This window comes from Mesoplodon bidens (assembly GCF_964165515.1).
Source record: "Mesoplodon bidens genome assembly, chromosome: 3".
Lineage (NCBI taxonomy): Eukaryota > Metazoa > Chordata > Mammalia > Artiodactyla > Ziphiidae > Mesoplodon > Mesoplodon bidens.
Genome location: NC_138178.1, coordinates 136,820,084 through 136,836,879, shown reverse-complemented (window position 1 = coordinate 136,836,879; position 16,796 = coordinate 136,820,084). Strand labels below are relative to the sequence as shown.

General features: G+C 39.4%; 1 protein-coding gene across 1 annotated transcript in view; it reads left to right on the top strand.

Moving 5' to 3' along the window:
* Positions 1-5,292, top strand: part of RTN1 (reticulon 1) — a 236,408-nt gene extending 231,116 nt beyond the window's left edge. Inside the window, exon 9 of the mRNA XM_081230278.1 lies at positions 4,525-5,292. Coding sequence (XP_081086404.1) covers positions 4,525-4,567 — 43 coding nt within the window. The 3' untranslated portion in view covers positions 4,568-5,292. The remainder of the gene's footprint in view (positions 1-4,524) is intronic.
* Positions 5,293-16,796: the final 11,504 nt, after the last annotated feature.

The window sequence follows — 16,796 nt, the reverse complement described above, 5'->3', positions numbered from 1 at the left end:
TCTGTTTCCTTATTTATTTTCTTTTTGAATGATCTCTCCATTGGTGTAAGTGAGGTGTTATAGTCCCTCACTCTTATTGTGTTACTGTTGATTTCCTCTTTTATAGCTGTTAGCATTTGCCTTATGTATTGAGGTGCTTCTATGTTGGTGCATATATATATATAATTGTTATATATTCTTCTTGGCTTGATCCCTTGATCATTGTGTAGTGTCCTTCTTTGTCTCTTGTAACATTCTTTATTTTACAGTCTATTTTATCTGATATGAGTATTGCTACTCCAGCTTTCTTTTGATTTCCATTTGCATGGAATATCTTTTTCCATCCCCTCACTTTCAGTCTGTATGAGTCCCTCAGTCTGAAGTGGGTCTCTTGTAGACAGTATATATATGTGTCTTGTTTTTGTTTCCATTCAGCAAACCTGTGTCTTTTGGTTGGAGCATTTAATCCATTCAGCTTTAAGGTAATTATTGATATGTATGTTCCTATGACCATTTTCTTAATTGTTTTGGGTTTGTTTTTGTAGCTCCTTTTCTTCTCTTGTGTTTCCCACTTAGAGAAGTTCCTTTAGCATTTGTTGTAGAGCTGGTTTGGTGGTGCTGAATTCTCTTAGCTTTTGCTTGTATGTAAAGCTTCTGATTTCTCTACTGAATGTGAATGTGATCCTTGCTGGGTAGAGTAATCTTGGTTATAGGTTCTTCCCTTTCATCACTTTAAATATATTGTGCCACTCCCTTCTGGTTTGTAGAATTTCTGCTGAGAAATCAGCTGTTAACCTTATGAGAGTTACCTAGTATGTTATTTGTCATTTTTCCCTTGTTGCTTTCAATAATTTTTCTTTGTCTTTCATTTTTGTCAATTTGATTACTCTGTGTCTTGACGTGTTTCTCCTTGGGTTTATCCTATATGGGACTCTCTGCACTTCCTGGACTTGGGTGTCTATTTCCTTTCCCATGTTAGGGAAGTTTTCGACTATAATCTCTTCAAATATTTTCTCTGGTCCTTTCTCTCTCTCTTCTCCTTCTGGGACCCCTATAATGTGAATGTTGTTGCGTTTAATGTTGTCCCAGTGGTCTCTTAGGCTGTCTTCATTTCTTTTCATTCTTTTTTCTTTATTCTGTTCCATGGCAGTGAATTCCACCATTCTGTCTTCCAGGTCACTTATCCATTCTTCTGCCCCAGTTATTGTGCTATTGATTCCTTCTAGTGTAGTTTTCATTTCAGTTATTGTATTGTTCATCTCTGTTTATTTGTTCTTTAATTCTTCTAGGTCTTTATTAAACATTTCTTGCATCTTCTCGATCTTTGCCTCCATTCTTTTTCCAAAGTCCTGTATCATCTTCACTATCATTATTCTGAATTCTTTTTCTGGAAGGTTGCCTATCTCCATTTCATTTTGTTGTTTTTCTGGGGTTTTATCTTGTTCCTTCATCTGGTAAAAACTCCTCTACCTTTTCATTTTGTCTATCTTTCTGTGAGTGTGGTTTTCCTTCCACAGGCTGCAGAATTGTAGTTCTTCTTGCTTCCGCTGTCTGCCCTCTGGTGGATGAGGCTATCTAAGAGGCTTGTGCAAGCTTCCTGATGGGAGGGACTGGTGGTGGGTAGAGCTCTATATCTTAAACTTTTGAGAAGACAGACCTAAGATGTCTCTATTGGAATGTTTTGCACTCTCTGCTGCATTATCAGTTTCTGCCTGTACGTGCTTATTTCCACAATCATAATTTCTCCAGTCTTCTGTCCTTGCTATCTCTTTCATCTCTCCCCACCTCACTGCAATCAGGCCTTCACCCTGAGCACTGAAGTTGCTCTTTGTCAGGGACCCAGTGACTTCCATATTGCCGTATCTTGCAGTCATCACTCCATCCTCATCCCTCTCAACCTCTCAGATACTCTTCATCACTACTGCTATCTTTGTTAAACACTAGTCTTGACTAGTGACACTGCTCAAGCCTCAGCTGCTTTCTCCCAGTGTCTTCTCTTGGCTCCTCCTTCTCTGGTTCACCTTTCATCCAGTCCTGTGGCCTCAAAGGTTATCTCTATGTCAAAGACTCCAAAGCGTTTATCTCCACAAGTTTAGGTTTTTAAAAAGTCAGCTTTACAAATATAGAATGGGAGGAGAGGGAGGTGAGGATGATATAGGGTACAACAGTACTATGTATAAAAAAAATACCTGGAGGGTTTTAATTGGTTAACTGCTCATAGCTAAATATGAGTCAGTGATGTGCTTGAGACATTTTTTAAAAAATCAATGCAAGTCTAGATGTTATGAATAGATGCATAAAGTCTAAATCAAAATGTTTATTTACTGAGGGACTTCCCTGGTGGTCCAGTGATAAAGAATCCACCTTACAGTGCAGGGAATGCAGGTTCAATCCCTGGTCAAGCAACTAAGATCCCACATGCCACAGGGCAGCTAAGTCCACGTGCCTCAACTGGAGAGCCTGTGTGCCACAAACTACAGAGTCCCACGCGCCTTGGAGCCTACATGCCACAACTAGAGAGAAGTGTGCGCACTGCAAGAAAAGATCCTGTGTGCCTTAACGAAGATCCCGCATGCTGCAACTAAGACCTGAGGCAGCCAAAAATAAATAAAAATAAATAAATAAATAATAAAAGTAAATCTAAAAAAGAAAGGTTTACTGAGAGCCAGGTCTATTCATCTGCTGATCTGATGTTTTCTCTTGAATGTCCCAAAGACGTTTCAAATTCAACGTGGCCGGGGCTTCCCTGGTGGCTCAGTGGTTGAGAGTCCTCCTGCCGATGCAGGGGACACAGGTTCATGCCCTGGTCCGGGAAGATCCCACATGCCGCGGAGTGGCTGGGCCCGTGAGCCATGGCCGCTGAGCCTGCGCGTCCGGAGCCTGTGCTCCGCAATGGGAGAGGCCACAGCAGTGAGAGTCCTGCGTACCGCAAAAAAAAATAAAAATAAAAAATAATTCCAATGGAATCGATTCAACGTGGCCAAACAGATCTTGCAATTTCAGCCAGAATTTATTTTTCCTTCACTTGTCACCATCCTGTTAAATGGCATTATCATTCACCTGGTTGCTCAGGCCAAAAATCAAAGTATCTTCCTTGATTACTCTCTTGTTTTTCCCTTGCCTGCACATGCAGTCCATCATCATGACAGGTGGGCCCTGTCAGCTCCATCTCCACACTAGATCCCCAGAGTGTTCACTTCACTCCATTTCCAAGGCTCCAGTTCCATAACACCCAGGCCATTGCCATCTGGCACCTGGACTGCTATAGTTTTCCCCCATCCATTATTTCTCTCACCTCTGTTTCCCCAGTTTTTTCACATAACCACCATCATGATCTTCTTTGGTCACATCATTCCTCTGCCTAAAATTCATCAATGGCTTCCCATCCATTTTAGAATAGAATCTAAATTCCTTACTACTGCCCACAAGTTCCAACACCATTGGGTTACCACCTGCCTCTCAGACCTCCCCTCCTCGCTCCCCAAGCACACTGGTCTCTACTCTCCTTGCCTCCTAAGCTTGTCCTCACTTTGTGGCCTCTGCACTCCCTGCTTCCTCTTCCTGAAACACTTCACACCCAGATGTTTGCCTGGTGGCCCCTTTGGGCATCTGTTTCTCACATAAATGGATTTAAAGTAGGCATCTCCCACCTTAGCACTGCTACCCCCTCACTACCTATCATTTCATCTTGTTTGGGTTTTTTTTTTAATAGCATTTATCACCATATGTACTTCTCTTGTTTGTCTACTTGTTTATTTATGGCTCCTCATCCCCTAGGAGAATGAAAGCTCCATGAGAGCAGGACCTTCTCCCTTCTGTTCACTGAATTCCAGCATGTAGAAGGGTGCCTAGGACAGAGGAAGGTCTCAGTCAGACTCTGCATGGGGAGCTCATAAAGCTTCGATTTAATGAAACAAAATGCTTCCAGTATAAACCTACCCTAAAATAATACTGCCATACTGTGAGAGCTGCAGAATTTTAGGGGCATTGGAGATATCTAATTTGCACCCAATAAATACTCTCGGACCAGGAAAGCTCATTAGTTCGCCTATGTCACACAGCTAATTAGTAGAGAGCTGAAACTAGGATTCAGGTTTCTTAACTCTAGCTCTGGGCAGTTTATGCTGAAGGTGACTATATGTTTCTTTACCTGGAATCATCTATGTTTATGCTTGTTGTCCTAGCATAGTTAGTAATCAGCACCCTCTTTCTCTTTCAGAAGTGTCCCAGATTGAGTGATAAATGGTCACCTAACTATATCACAGTTTCTATAATTCTGAAATAAATTGACCTCTTTGTCTACCTAAAAAATTGTAATTTAAAGAATATGGCTTCCTTGGGCCATTCATTATCTAATTTATACTTTCTTCTTATTGCTACATAGAAATGTGTTTATAGGCACTCATACGTAAAAATTATAATACCTTTTGGAATATTAAGCGATTTGGTCACTTAGCTAATTAAAGCAACAACACATAATGATGTTATAAAATGATTTCATTAATAGCACTTGTGATTTACCATCTTCTGATATTGTTTTTTTAGGATTCAGGCTAAAATCCCAGGCGCTAAAAGGCACACTGAGTAAATCAGTACCCCACCAGGGACTGGACACCAAGAGGAATGTCTGAAGTGGTAACAGCTCTGTCTTATATGTTACTATAAATTGATTGTTTCTCCCCCCCAGTATCATAATCTTAGAGACAAACTTTAAAACAGCTGTTTTTAGGCTGTTTCTGTACTCTTAGGGTATTTGAGTCACTTGTGTCAAGCACTAAAGCATAGAAAAAAGTGTATTAGATGTGGTTTTTAATTTTGTGTTGCTGAAAAAACTGCATGATGGTGAGAACCCAAGTTATCTTTCCTTCGTCGGTGTTCTTCTCTCTGCAATGCTTCTGTAGCTTCTCATGTTCCCTGTGGCTAGGCCTTTCCTGCCGAGTGCACTGATGCAATAGTGGAAATCACTTATATGTCCTTGGGTTGTTGCTTGGATTAATCTTTAATAACAATATATAGACTTGTAGATCGATGTTTAAGTGTTTTTCCAACACACACAACATAAAAATAAAAACAAGTCGACCATACTTAGGGTAATCAGTTTTGTATAACTTAAAATAACTAAATAAACAAATAAACCCAAAACGAACATGCAGTACTTTTGTTGTGTGAGACTGACGGGCTGATTTACATGTATGGTAACTAAAAAGTACCAGCATGTTAACTTTATTACAATTTGTATTACTTTCTCTGTAGTTCCTAATGGACTTAATTATGGACTCTGGATATTTGCACTTATGTACTTGATACTGAATGCATAAATAAATGTTACTAAATGTAGAAACTTCTCCCTCTCTTCTCATGATCTCACCAGAAAATGCAAAAGCTCTAAGAAATAAATCTCCTGTGAACGTGCTGGGAAGGCTGAGGCCAAGTGCTCACTTTACTCCTGTGTCCAGGACCACATAGTCCAACTCCAAAGTAGTAGTATATGGCTCCTTTGGGTTATTAATAGAAATCACTGGAGACTGGTAAAACTGGAAAACACCCTTAATATTGTACTCTGTGGGGTTTATGCAGATAATTTAAATAGTTTTTTAAAAACCTGAAAGTTATATAAATCCTTTCATAAACTTCTTATAATAATATGCAACACAATACTGTCATAAAACAATTATAATTGCTATGAACTCACTGTTTTGGTAATTATTTATGGGGCATCTACTGTGTGCCAAGCACTCAGAACAGGGCTGTGAATAAGAGAGATAGTCATTCCTGCCCTCACCAAGCTAAGTCATCTAAGGATTGTTCACTACTTTTTGCAGAAGTCCAATTTCCTATGTTATTTCACTGTTAATGTCAAAAGTCAAAGATGATGAGGTAGAAGTGGATGAAAGTAGTAACAATAGGAGAAATAAAAACTAGAGAAAAAAGGATAGTTACTTAAAAAAAGCTGCCTTTGACCAGTTTTGGACTTGGATTCAATAAGTACTCATGGAGTTACCCTTCTGTGCAAAGTATGGTGATGACAACACAGCTAACTAACTGGACACTGTGCCAACAGCCAAGACTGGGGGTGATGGGAGATGGCTATGTGGAAATGATCACTAAGTAAAAGGCAGCATGAAATAAGAGCTGCAATGTAAGACTAGTGCAACAGAGAAGGATTCTCAGAGGTGGACTTTGGGGCTGGGTTCTGATTTGGCTTTTTCCAGAGGGAGAAGCTTCACCCCAGTATGAAGAAAGAACATGGACTAATGTGCTAAGACATGGAGGCGCATGGCATATGCAGAGAACAGTGAGTAATATGCTGAATTGTGCTGTAAAGTGCTTGGGTGGGAATGTAGTGCCAGGCAAGGCTGAAAGGGTGGGTTGAACCACACTAAAAAGAAACTTGAATGTTAAGGATTTTGTGCTCTATTTTTTAGATCTCAGAGAGACGCATAGACACAATGAGGATGTATGATACTGGAGATTAGAAGAATATAGGAGATAATTGTGACATAACTAAGAGCAGACAGGTGACAAATGAATGACAAGGCTTCTACTAAGGCAGCTGAGAATACAAAGTATATATTCATCTGTCCCTGATCCTCTATATCAACCCAACATGCTTAGCACCCACTGTGCACAGAGGAGCCGCTAAGAGAGATTACATGGAGGGGGATGGGACTGGAGCTGGTGATTGACTACATGTGGGAGTTCAAGACCAAGGCTGACCCTGAGAGTGAGTACCTCCTTAAATTCTGCACCCTAGGCGGCTTGCTTGCCTCACCCTAGCCCCAGCTCTGTCAAAGACTAGCTGATCAGGAGAGTGCAATACCATTTTTCAGGTTAGAAAGCCCAGAAGAGGTTGTCTGGGGAAGGAAGATAATAAGCTTGGTTTGGTGCTTGCTATTTTTTATGGTTACTAGATTAGAAGAGGAGTGTGTGTGTGTGTGTGTTTCAGTGTACAACCTTTGAGATAAAGTTTCTTCTAAATGGCTTTATTGTGTCAAATTAACCTTCTACAAGGTCTGCATGTGCAGCATTTGCCTTCTCCGGAGAGCCCAGAATTCCTTTCATAAGCAGCTGCTCATTCAGAGGATCTAATTAGGAATTCTGTTTGCTAGCACTGGTGAAGAAAGTTTCCTGAGGAAACTCCAGCCTGACAAAATGATAGGTATGGATGCAGAATTTTAACAGATGGAACACGGGGCACATATGATCCTGCTTTTACAGGAAGCATCAGTCAGAATGATATTTGAGATGATAGAAATAATGTGAGGACCCAATGCCCAGGTAAGAAGCAGACCAAGGATAGAGCCCTCAGGGACACAGAGTGAGTGAGGTTATCCTGAAAGTAGTGAACAGTAGAAGATTCTTATAGCCTACACATGAGTTAAGCAAGCAGGGGGTGAGTAGGTGAAGAAACTGTGGTATATTTTATGGATCATTTCAGGAAAAAGGGAGTAGGATAGTTGTATATTCTCTGCTCTTTCCCCACCTATATCAGTTTCCTTGTATTGCCCTAACAAAGTACCAAAAACTAGATGACTTAAAATGACAGATAGTGAGGGTGGAAGAGAGATGCAAGAGGGAGGGGATATGGGGATATATGTATATGTACAGCTGATTGTCTTTGTTAAACAGCAGAAACTAACACAACATTGTAAAGCAATTATACTCCAATAAAGATGTTGAAAAATATATATTAAAAAAAAAAAGTTTAGGGCTTCCCTGGTGGCACAGTGGTTGAGAGTCCGCCTGCCAATGCAGGGGACACGGGTTCGTGCCCCGGGCCGGGAAGATCCCACATGCCGTGGAGCGGCTGGGTCCGTGAGCCATGGCCGCTGAGCCTGCGCGTCCAGAGCCTATGCTCCGCAACAGGAGAGGCCCCAACAGTGAGAGCCCCGCGTACCGGAAAAAAAAAAGTTTTAAAAAAATGACAAATTTATTCTGGCACAGTTCTGGTGGTTAAAAGTCCAAAACCAAGGTGTTGGCAGGGCCGTGCTGTCTCTGATAGTTCTTGGGGAGGATTCTTCCTTGCGTCTTCTAGCTTCTGGTGGTTGCCAGCAGTCCTTGGCATTCCTTGGCTTGTAACTGCATCACTCCAGGCATAAGGCCATCTTCTCACTGTGTGTCTTCACATCATCTTCCCTCTGTGTACAAATTTTCCCTTTTCGTAAGGACACCAGTCATATGGATTAGGGCCCCCAATGAGCTCATTTTAACTTGATTGGTCTGTAAAGATCCTATTTCCAAATAAGCTCACATTCTGGGGTTTGGGACTTAAACATATCTTTTACTAGGGACACAGTTCAACTCATAGAACCCCCTGAGCCTCATGCTGGCCCTTACACCACTGTGAAGATTTTTCCTTCTGTGCAGAGCCCAGCTCTGTTTCCCCAGTTGTTTCTCACTGTAAGGAATTACTGCTGAGAGGTAGTGGGACAGCTCCTCCTTTACCAAAGTGTACTTGAGTGTAGCTGAGTGTTGGGCCTTGCTTCACAATTATGGGGTTCCAGCAACTGCCACTTTGTCATTGAATAGGGCAGCTTCAGGCGTCCGAACTTTAGCCCTCTCTTCTGAGTGTAGGGAGTGGGTGGGGCATACAGGAGACCCCACTGCGGTTTGGCATCAGCCAGTGTGGTTGTGGCTAAGGAGCAATAAACAAATTCTGTAGATCTAGGCAAAGGGTCATTTTCTCTTCACACTCCAACCTTCTTCAGTAGTGCTTTATATTGGCACCAATCTCAAGCTCCTCACTATGATTTTTTTCTTTAAATTTTTTCTTTAGTTCAATACATTCAATATTACAGAATTAATTTGGCTGGCCACATTTTCTTTGATGAGTAAATTGAAATGAATTATTTTGTATCCTGTGTCCCAGTTGCCTTTTAAAAGAATCCTGGAATTAGTTCTCTCTGGTTGCTCCCCAATATACTAAAGGGAGTTTTGCAAGAGGAAATGAAAGGACACTAAATGGCAACATGAGAATATAAAGTATGAAGTTTGTTGGTAAAGTAGACTTTAAGTCAAAACTGTGTTTGGGGGACTTCCCTGGTGGTGCAGTGGTTAAGAATCCACCTGCCAATGCAGGGGATACAGGTTTGATCCCTGGTCCAGGAAGATCCCACATGCCGTGGAGCAACTAAGCCCGTGTGCCACAACTACTGAGCCTGCAATCTAGAGCCCATGAGCTACAACTACTGAGCCTGCGTGCCACAGCTACTGAAGCCCGCATGCCTAGAGCCTGCACTCCACAACACGAGAAGCCCCTGCAATAAGAAGCCTGCTCACCACAATGAAGAGTAGCCCCCACTTGCCGCAACTAGAGAAAGCCCATGTGCAGCAACAAAGACCCAACACAGCCAAAAATAAAAATAAAATAAATAAGTAAATTGATTTTTTTTTAAAACTGTGTTTGGAGACAAAGAAGGTATTACATAATGATAAAAGGGTCAATTCAGCAGGAAGATATAATGATTGTAAATATATACGCATCCAACTTTAGAATGCCTAAGTATATAAGACAAATATTGACAAATCTGAATGAAAAAATTTACAACAATACAATAATAGGAGGAGACTTCAACACCTCACATTCAATAATGGATAAACATCCAGACAGAAAGATTGATAAAGAAACAGTGGGCTTGAACAACACTAGAGATAAACTGGACCTAACAGACATATGCAACTTTCACCCAACAGCAGAGGAATACACATTCTTCTCAAGTGCACATGGAATATTCTCCATGATAGATCACATGTTACGTCACAAAACAACTCTTAAAAAATTTAATAAAATAGAAATTATATCATGTACCTTTTGGACTACAATGGAATGAAGCTAGAAATCAGTAACAGAAAATGTGGAAAATTCATAAACACATGGAAATTAAATAATATAGTCTTGAACAACCACTGGATCAAAAGGGAATTTTAAAAATTTCTCATGAAAAATGAAAACAAAACCACAAATTACCAAAACTTATGGGATGCAGCAAAGGCAGTACTAAGGAAAGTTTATGGTGATAAACATCTACATTAAAAAAAAAGATGTCAAATAAACAATGTAACTTTACACCCCAAGGAACTAAAAAAGAACAAACTAAATCTAAAGTTAGATGAAGGAAGGAAATAATAAAGATTGGAGCAGAAATAAGTCAAATAGAGAATAGAAAAACAATTTTTAAAAATCAACAAAACTAAGAGTTTGTTTTTCAAAAAATAAAACTGACAAATAGCTAGATAAAAAAGAAAAAAGAAAAGACATGAATCAGAAATGAAAGAGACATTACAATAGAAGCTTCAGAAATAAAAAGGATCATAAGAGACTATTATGAACAATTATATGCACACCAATTGGATAACAAAGGAGAAATGGATAAATTTCTAGAAACACACAAGCTACCAAGACTTTATCAAGAAGAAATAGAATGCCTAAACAGACCAGTAACAAATAAGGAGATTGACATAGTAATCAAAAACCCCCTAATAAAGAAAAGCACAGGACCAGATGGCTTCGTAGCCAAATTCTACTAAACATCCAAAGAATGAATACCAATCCTTGTTAAACTCTTCCAAAAAATAGAAGTAGAGAGAATAGTTTCAGACTCATTTTATGAGGCCAGCATTGCCCTGATACAAAAGCCAAACAAAGACACAAAAAGAAAATTACAAGCTAATATCTCTGATGAACATAGATGCAGAAATCCTCAATAAAATACTAGCAAACTGAATTCAACAGCATCATCAAAAAGATTATACACCATGACCAGCAGGATTTATCCCTGGGATACAAGTTTAGTTTAACATACTCAAATCAATCAATGTGATACCCCACATTATCAGAATAAAAGATAAAAATCACGTGAGCTTCTCAGTTGCAGAGAAAGCATTTGACAAAGATCAACATCCATTTATGATAAAAATTCTCAACAAAATAGGTATAAAAGGAAATTTCTTCAACATAATAAAGGCCATTTATGAAAAGCCCACAGATAACATCATAATCAATGGCAAAAACTGAAACCTCTTCCTCTAAGATCTGATGCCCACTCTCACCACTTCTATTTAACATAGTACTGGAAGTGCTAGCAAGAGCAATCACACAAGGAAAAGAAATAAAAGGCATCCAAAGCAAAATAGAAGAAGTAAAATTATCTCTATTTGCAGATGACATGATGTTGTATGTAGAAAACCCTAAAGATTACACACACACACACACACATTGTTAGAACTAAAAAACAAATACAGTAAAGTTGCAGGATACAAAGTCAACATCCAAAAATTAGTTGCATTTCTTTACATCAACATTGATCTATCCAAAAAGGAAATCAAGAAAACAATCCCATTTACAATAGCATCAAAAAGAATAAAATACCTAGGAATAAATTTAACTAAGGAAGTGAAAGGTCTGTGCACAGAATACTATAAGACATTGATGAAAGAAATTGATGAAGACCCAAATAAATGGATACTCGTGTTCATGGATTAGAAGAATTGATATTGTTAAAATGTACATAATACCCAAAGTGATATACAGATTTAGTGCAATCCCTATCAAAATTCCAGTGACATTTTTCACAGAAATAGAAAATGCAATGGAATCACAAACCCTGAATAGCTTAAGCAATCTTGAGAAAGAAGAACAGAGTTGGAGGTATCATGCTCCCTGATTTCAAAGTATACTAGAAAGCTATGGTAATTAAAACAGTATGGTACTGGCATAAAAACAGACACATAGACCAATGGAACAGAATAGAAAGCCCAGAAATAAATCCATGCATATTTGGTCAACCAATTTTCAACAGTAGAATCTAGCTCATGTCTTTGCTTCCTGTAAGTGGGAGAGAAAAGCCAGATGTTTGCTACCAAAAAATGTATTTCCAACAGAATAAGTGGAACTTTCTTCAGGGACTCTATTATATTCTTTTAAGTTATCTGCATGAACTCATTTGGGTGCCCAGTTCATGGTAGAATTTTTAATCTCCATTGGAAAGAATAGTGCTAAACCAAGAGCAATTTTTTTCCTGGCCTTTATAGAGTTTCTTCTTAACAAGTAAAGTGAATTTATTTTCTTTTTTATAAAAATTTATCCTATTTTAAATTTTATTCTTTAATTCCTAAATTGGTTATTATGCTAAATGTATTTAGCCAATTAACTATTTTATAATTTAGCTGCATGATGTATTAGTCAATAAGGTTACTTTGAAGCTATTAAAATGAAACTTGTTAACAATAATATAACACCATTGAACCAGACACTGTGCCTGGTGGGCTCTTTACAAACATTACTTCTAATCCTCAGAATTTCAAAATCCTGCATGATTAATATTTTTATTTTTATTGTTCAAATGAGGAAACTGAATGTCAAGATGTTTAAATAACTGGCATAAGTTTACCTAACTAGTAAGTGATGAAACAAGGACTTGGATCACTATTTGTCTGATTTGGAGGCCTGGGCTCTTTCCACTGAGAACATCGCCTTTCCTGTGTTTCTCTGCACCCTCCCTACAATCTCTAACTCAGGAGCAATGCTGCCTCAGCAAGACTATTTGATTGCTAGTAATAAAAACTCAACTAAAGTATATTAATTATAAACAGGCATAACACAAGGGAGTCCAAGGACTTAACTACAGGAGGTTGAGTATTTTTCCAAACATACAATTTTGCTGCTTTGACCTTTGTAGTTAAAGACAAAAGTGCTTAAATCCAGGTATTGCCTAACAGCCCTGCCTGCCATGAATAGAAGCAGTAAAGAAGAGTGCACAAGTCTTCAAGATATCATGGCTTCATTTTATATACAAATTCGTCCTGAACCAGAATGAATTTACAATGGAACAGGAAAAAAAACTGTTATGTTGGAGCCACGGTGGCAATTCATTCTTCAACTCCAGAAGCTCATTGATCTTGCAGAGCTGGGAATCCAAAGTTCTCATTAACTGAAATCATGGTTAAATAAGAGTTATCATTTAAAACTAATTATTAAGGAATAATTCTGATGTAATAAAGTTCACTTAGAAGCAAACGTTATGTGCAGCTTAATCTGATGGTTCACAATGTTCTTCAGGGTCTTGTAATGGTAATGATCAGTAAGACTTTTATGAATGTCAGTTCTTGCTGTACCAGCCTACATGTAAAAGGGGTGTGAGACCCTGAGGAAGTTGCCTTTTTCTCCAGTATTATTCTTTTTTCTACTAAAACCTAAACTGCAGGAGATTTTGAATTCTATATTTTAAAAAACTTCTGAGCACATGAATCTCTCCTGTTATCCATTCCAACAATATCTTAAGTATCTGTTATGTGAAAATTGCTATGCTAATGCTACAGGAGATTGAAAAATGAGTAAAACACAGTTCCCACTTTAAGGAGATCATAATATAGTGATGACAACAATAAATATATGGAGTTGTTTGGTTTGTTCCAGGCATTGTTTTAAACACTTTAAAGTGTTTATTAATTTATTTAATTCTCAAGACTACCCTAAATTAAGGCCTCATTTACAGATGAGAAAACTGAGGTGTAAATGCTACACAGCTATTTAGTAATAAGACTATCACACAGAAAACAGACCACTCAGCCTACAATTACTAACCATAAAAAAATTTGAATAAAGTGCTCTGGAAGCACTGAGATTATTGGGATCAAGAAAAAATTTGTGGATGATACAGCTTTTCAGATGGGCTGATAATACAAGTATGTTTTCAATAGGCAGAAAAACCACCTGCAGTGCAGATTTTGATTCTGAACTGGTTGAATTTGACATGCTGGCAGCATAGGCTGATGAGAATGTTTAGTCTAGTCTACAAGATTAATTCTTAGAGGAGAGGTCGGGCAGGAGATACAACCTGAGAGTTATTTGTGTAGATTCAACTCTATTCAAGGGAAGAGTTGAGAGAGCCTGAAGAGAAGACCAAGGATGGAGCCCAGGCAGCATGCCCAAGAAAGGCAGCGAAAGAAGTGAAGAAGGAAAAGCAAGAACCAATTAGGAGGTGAGTTTCTAAAGAAGGGTTGGTGAGAGCTGGGTAATTGTGTCAAATACTGCAGGAAAGGGGATGTGTGGGATTGGGGCTTGAGAAAAGGCCATTAGAAGACGAGGAGGAGGTAATTTAGAATTCAGGGTGAAGGGACGCATTATAGCCAAGATGTAGACCACACTTTCAAGAAATTTGGTAATTGAGAGCTAGGGTGGCCGAAGGGTTGAGGAAAGGCATGAATTTAGGAAGCGATAACTGGGCATGAGGTTGGAGGAAGACACAGGTGAGGGAGGAGCTAATTGAGGAAGGCCCTTGAAGAGGTGGGAAGGAATGGGATTCAGAATTGCCATGTCTTGTATTTTTACTTTCCCCAATAAGCTCTGGAAATTCTCAACTGCAATCATATATGCAGGGAATGGTCAGCCAGCGTTAATCTGACATTTTCTAAATTTGTTAAAGGAAAAAAAAAGAAAGATTTTTAAATCAAATGGAGAGTACTTACTCCAATTATCTTTACCAAATCGTCTTCATATGAATTACCTTATCTATTCTTCAAAAATAAGAGTAAACTAAAATGAGAAAAAATAAGGAAAATAAGAATACTGCTCCTGAAAGATCGTGAATGTTAGAAAAGTCTAAAAATGCTAAGTCAGCATTAACAATCATCCCCAGCTACCTTTCTAAAAGAGGAGATACCATTTGAAACTTCAGTGACTTAAGTTAATAATAGTAAAATACTAAGACATTCTTGCTAAATATGGCATGGGTTGTTTCAGGCCCAATTTAATTTCTGATTACTCTGCAGATGCTCACTTGAAAAAATCAGAATGCTGTTATTGATAATGATATTCTGTCCTGTTACCTTAGGCAAAAATAAACTGAATTATGCAGCTGCCAACAGGGAGCAGCTTAATCTCTGCTCTCAGCAGCATTGCCTGCAGCATAAAACCCAAACTCCTGAGCTTGGGATTCAAGGATCTTTGTAGTGAAATCACAACCTAAATTTCTGATTGGGCTCCTGCCTTTCCTCTCCACTCACCCCATGCCCATTGGCACACCTCCATGGATCTGCTGACGTCCTGTGTAGTCCAGAGCACTCCTTACCCGAGCCCCAACCCCCTGCCCTGGTCACAAAGCCACAATGCAGCTCTAGCATAGCAGACAGTGCCCCAGTCCTGGAGTCAGAAGGACTGCTCTCCATTGTCCAACTATAAGGGCCTGACCCAAGGTTATCCCCAAGGTCATTGAAGCTCTCATTTTGGGGTGATTTTCTGGAAAATAGGGTAGTCATAATAATTCACCCCAGAGAGTTATGATAAAGATTAAGTAAGGCATGGAAACAGTTACAAAATGTACATTTTCTAAAACCACAAACTGCTTTGCAGGTGTGCTTCAGAACCTACCCTTCTTTTTCACCTTCAAGGCCATTTTCTTGAAAACAGGGGCCAAATCTTGTCCGTGTGTTTAGTCAAAGCACTGATAAGAGTGTCTGGTATGTAATAAAGCTCAATACATGCTGAGTGGATTCATCAGAGAAAGCGAACTTTTAGGGGAAACGAGGAAAGGAGGCTCTCATGAGAGTAGACAGCTGACTCCCCCAGATTCTTACCCCTTCTGTCTCCCCTTCCTCCTCTTATTTCTCTTTCTTCTTTTTGCCTTGTCTCTCTGACCTCTTTCTCTCCTCCACTAAGAGAATAATAAAATAAGGCTGACTCCTTCTCACCACTATGTCTCCCTTCCTCAGAGAGGCCTTCACTGGTGCCACCTATGGGTCTCTTTTTTATAGGCTCAGTGCCCAGCACAATGTCCAGCACACAGAAGGCACAACCCAAACATGTAAACCAATGAGTCCAATGCCAACACACATGAGACCGTGCCTTTCTCTGGTAACCTGGCAGCCATCTTTCTCTGCAGAGACTTGGCCTCAGAACCTCCCTAACTGAGCACTCCAGGCAGTCACTGCTATCCAGCAGAAATAACATGGAAATAAAACGAATTTCCCATCTCTGGGACAGCAACTGTTGATTTAATTGCAGTAATTGTCACTAAGGGTTGATGACCAAGAGGTTTAAGGAAGGCAAGGGATGCAGAAAGGACATGAACATCTGTATTTCAGAAGAAATATTTCTTATTTTCCATTTAGTAGAAATAAAAGATGGGAAATAGCATGTACTCTGTGGTAAGCACATCATTATTCTACATAAGCTTCATAATCCCAGGATGTAAAACCCAATTTTACAGGTGAAGAATGGAGATTGAAGTTAACTACGTGAGCCAATCAAAAACCACCAGCAAATGATGCAATGGCATTTGACTCAATGGGCATTGACTCAAATGGGCATTTGACTCAAATAAGGAGCCCCAAGCAATTGCTGATTACAGATAAAAACTAGTCAAGAGACAAAGTTGAAAAGGAGGCTCTTTATCAGGTGTTGTTACAATCAATGATATGGTCTGCCCTTTCTTGGAGACACCGCCCTATCCTTGTTTGGCGTAGCTCCATCAGGGACACTAATCCATCTGTTTGCTTCTCTAACCATCTGGCATTACCTAGGGGACATGCTCTTCCTGCCATTTTACCACAAATGACTGTGTGATGGAGTCGCAGGAACTAAGAATCGCAGACTGATCACAAGACAGGTACTTTAGAAGCTGTGAGAAGCCCAAGGGGTAAGGAATCTTTGTCTAATGTATAACCATCTTGCAGACATAGGCATAAAGCCAATATGAAGGCTTAAAAGGTACCCAATGGGCAAGGATCAAGAGTGCCTTTCTATTCAATGCTAAAAGCGTCACTGATTCCTTTACCACCCCTAGGAAAGGCCCACCCAGCCAGCGGGTTTAGACCTAATG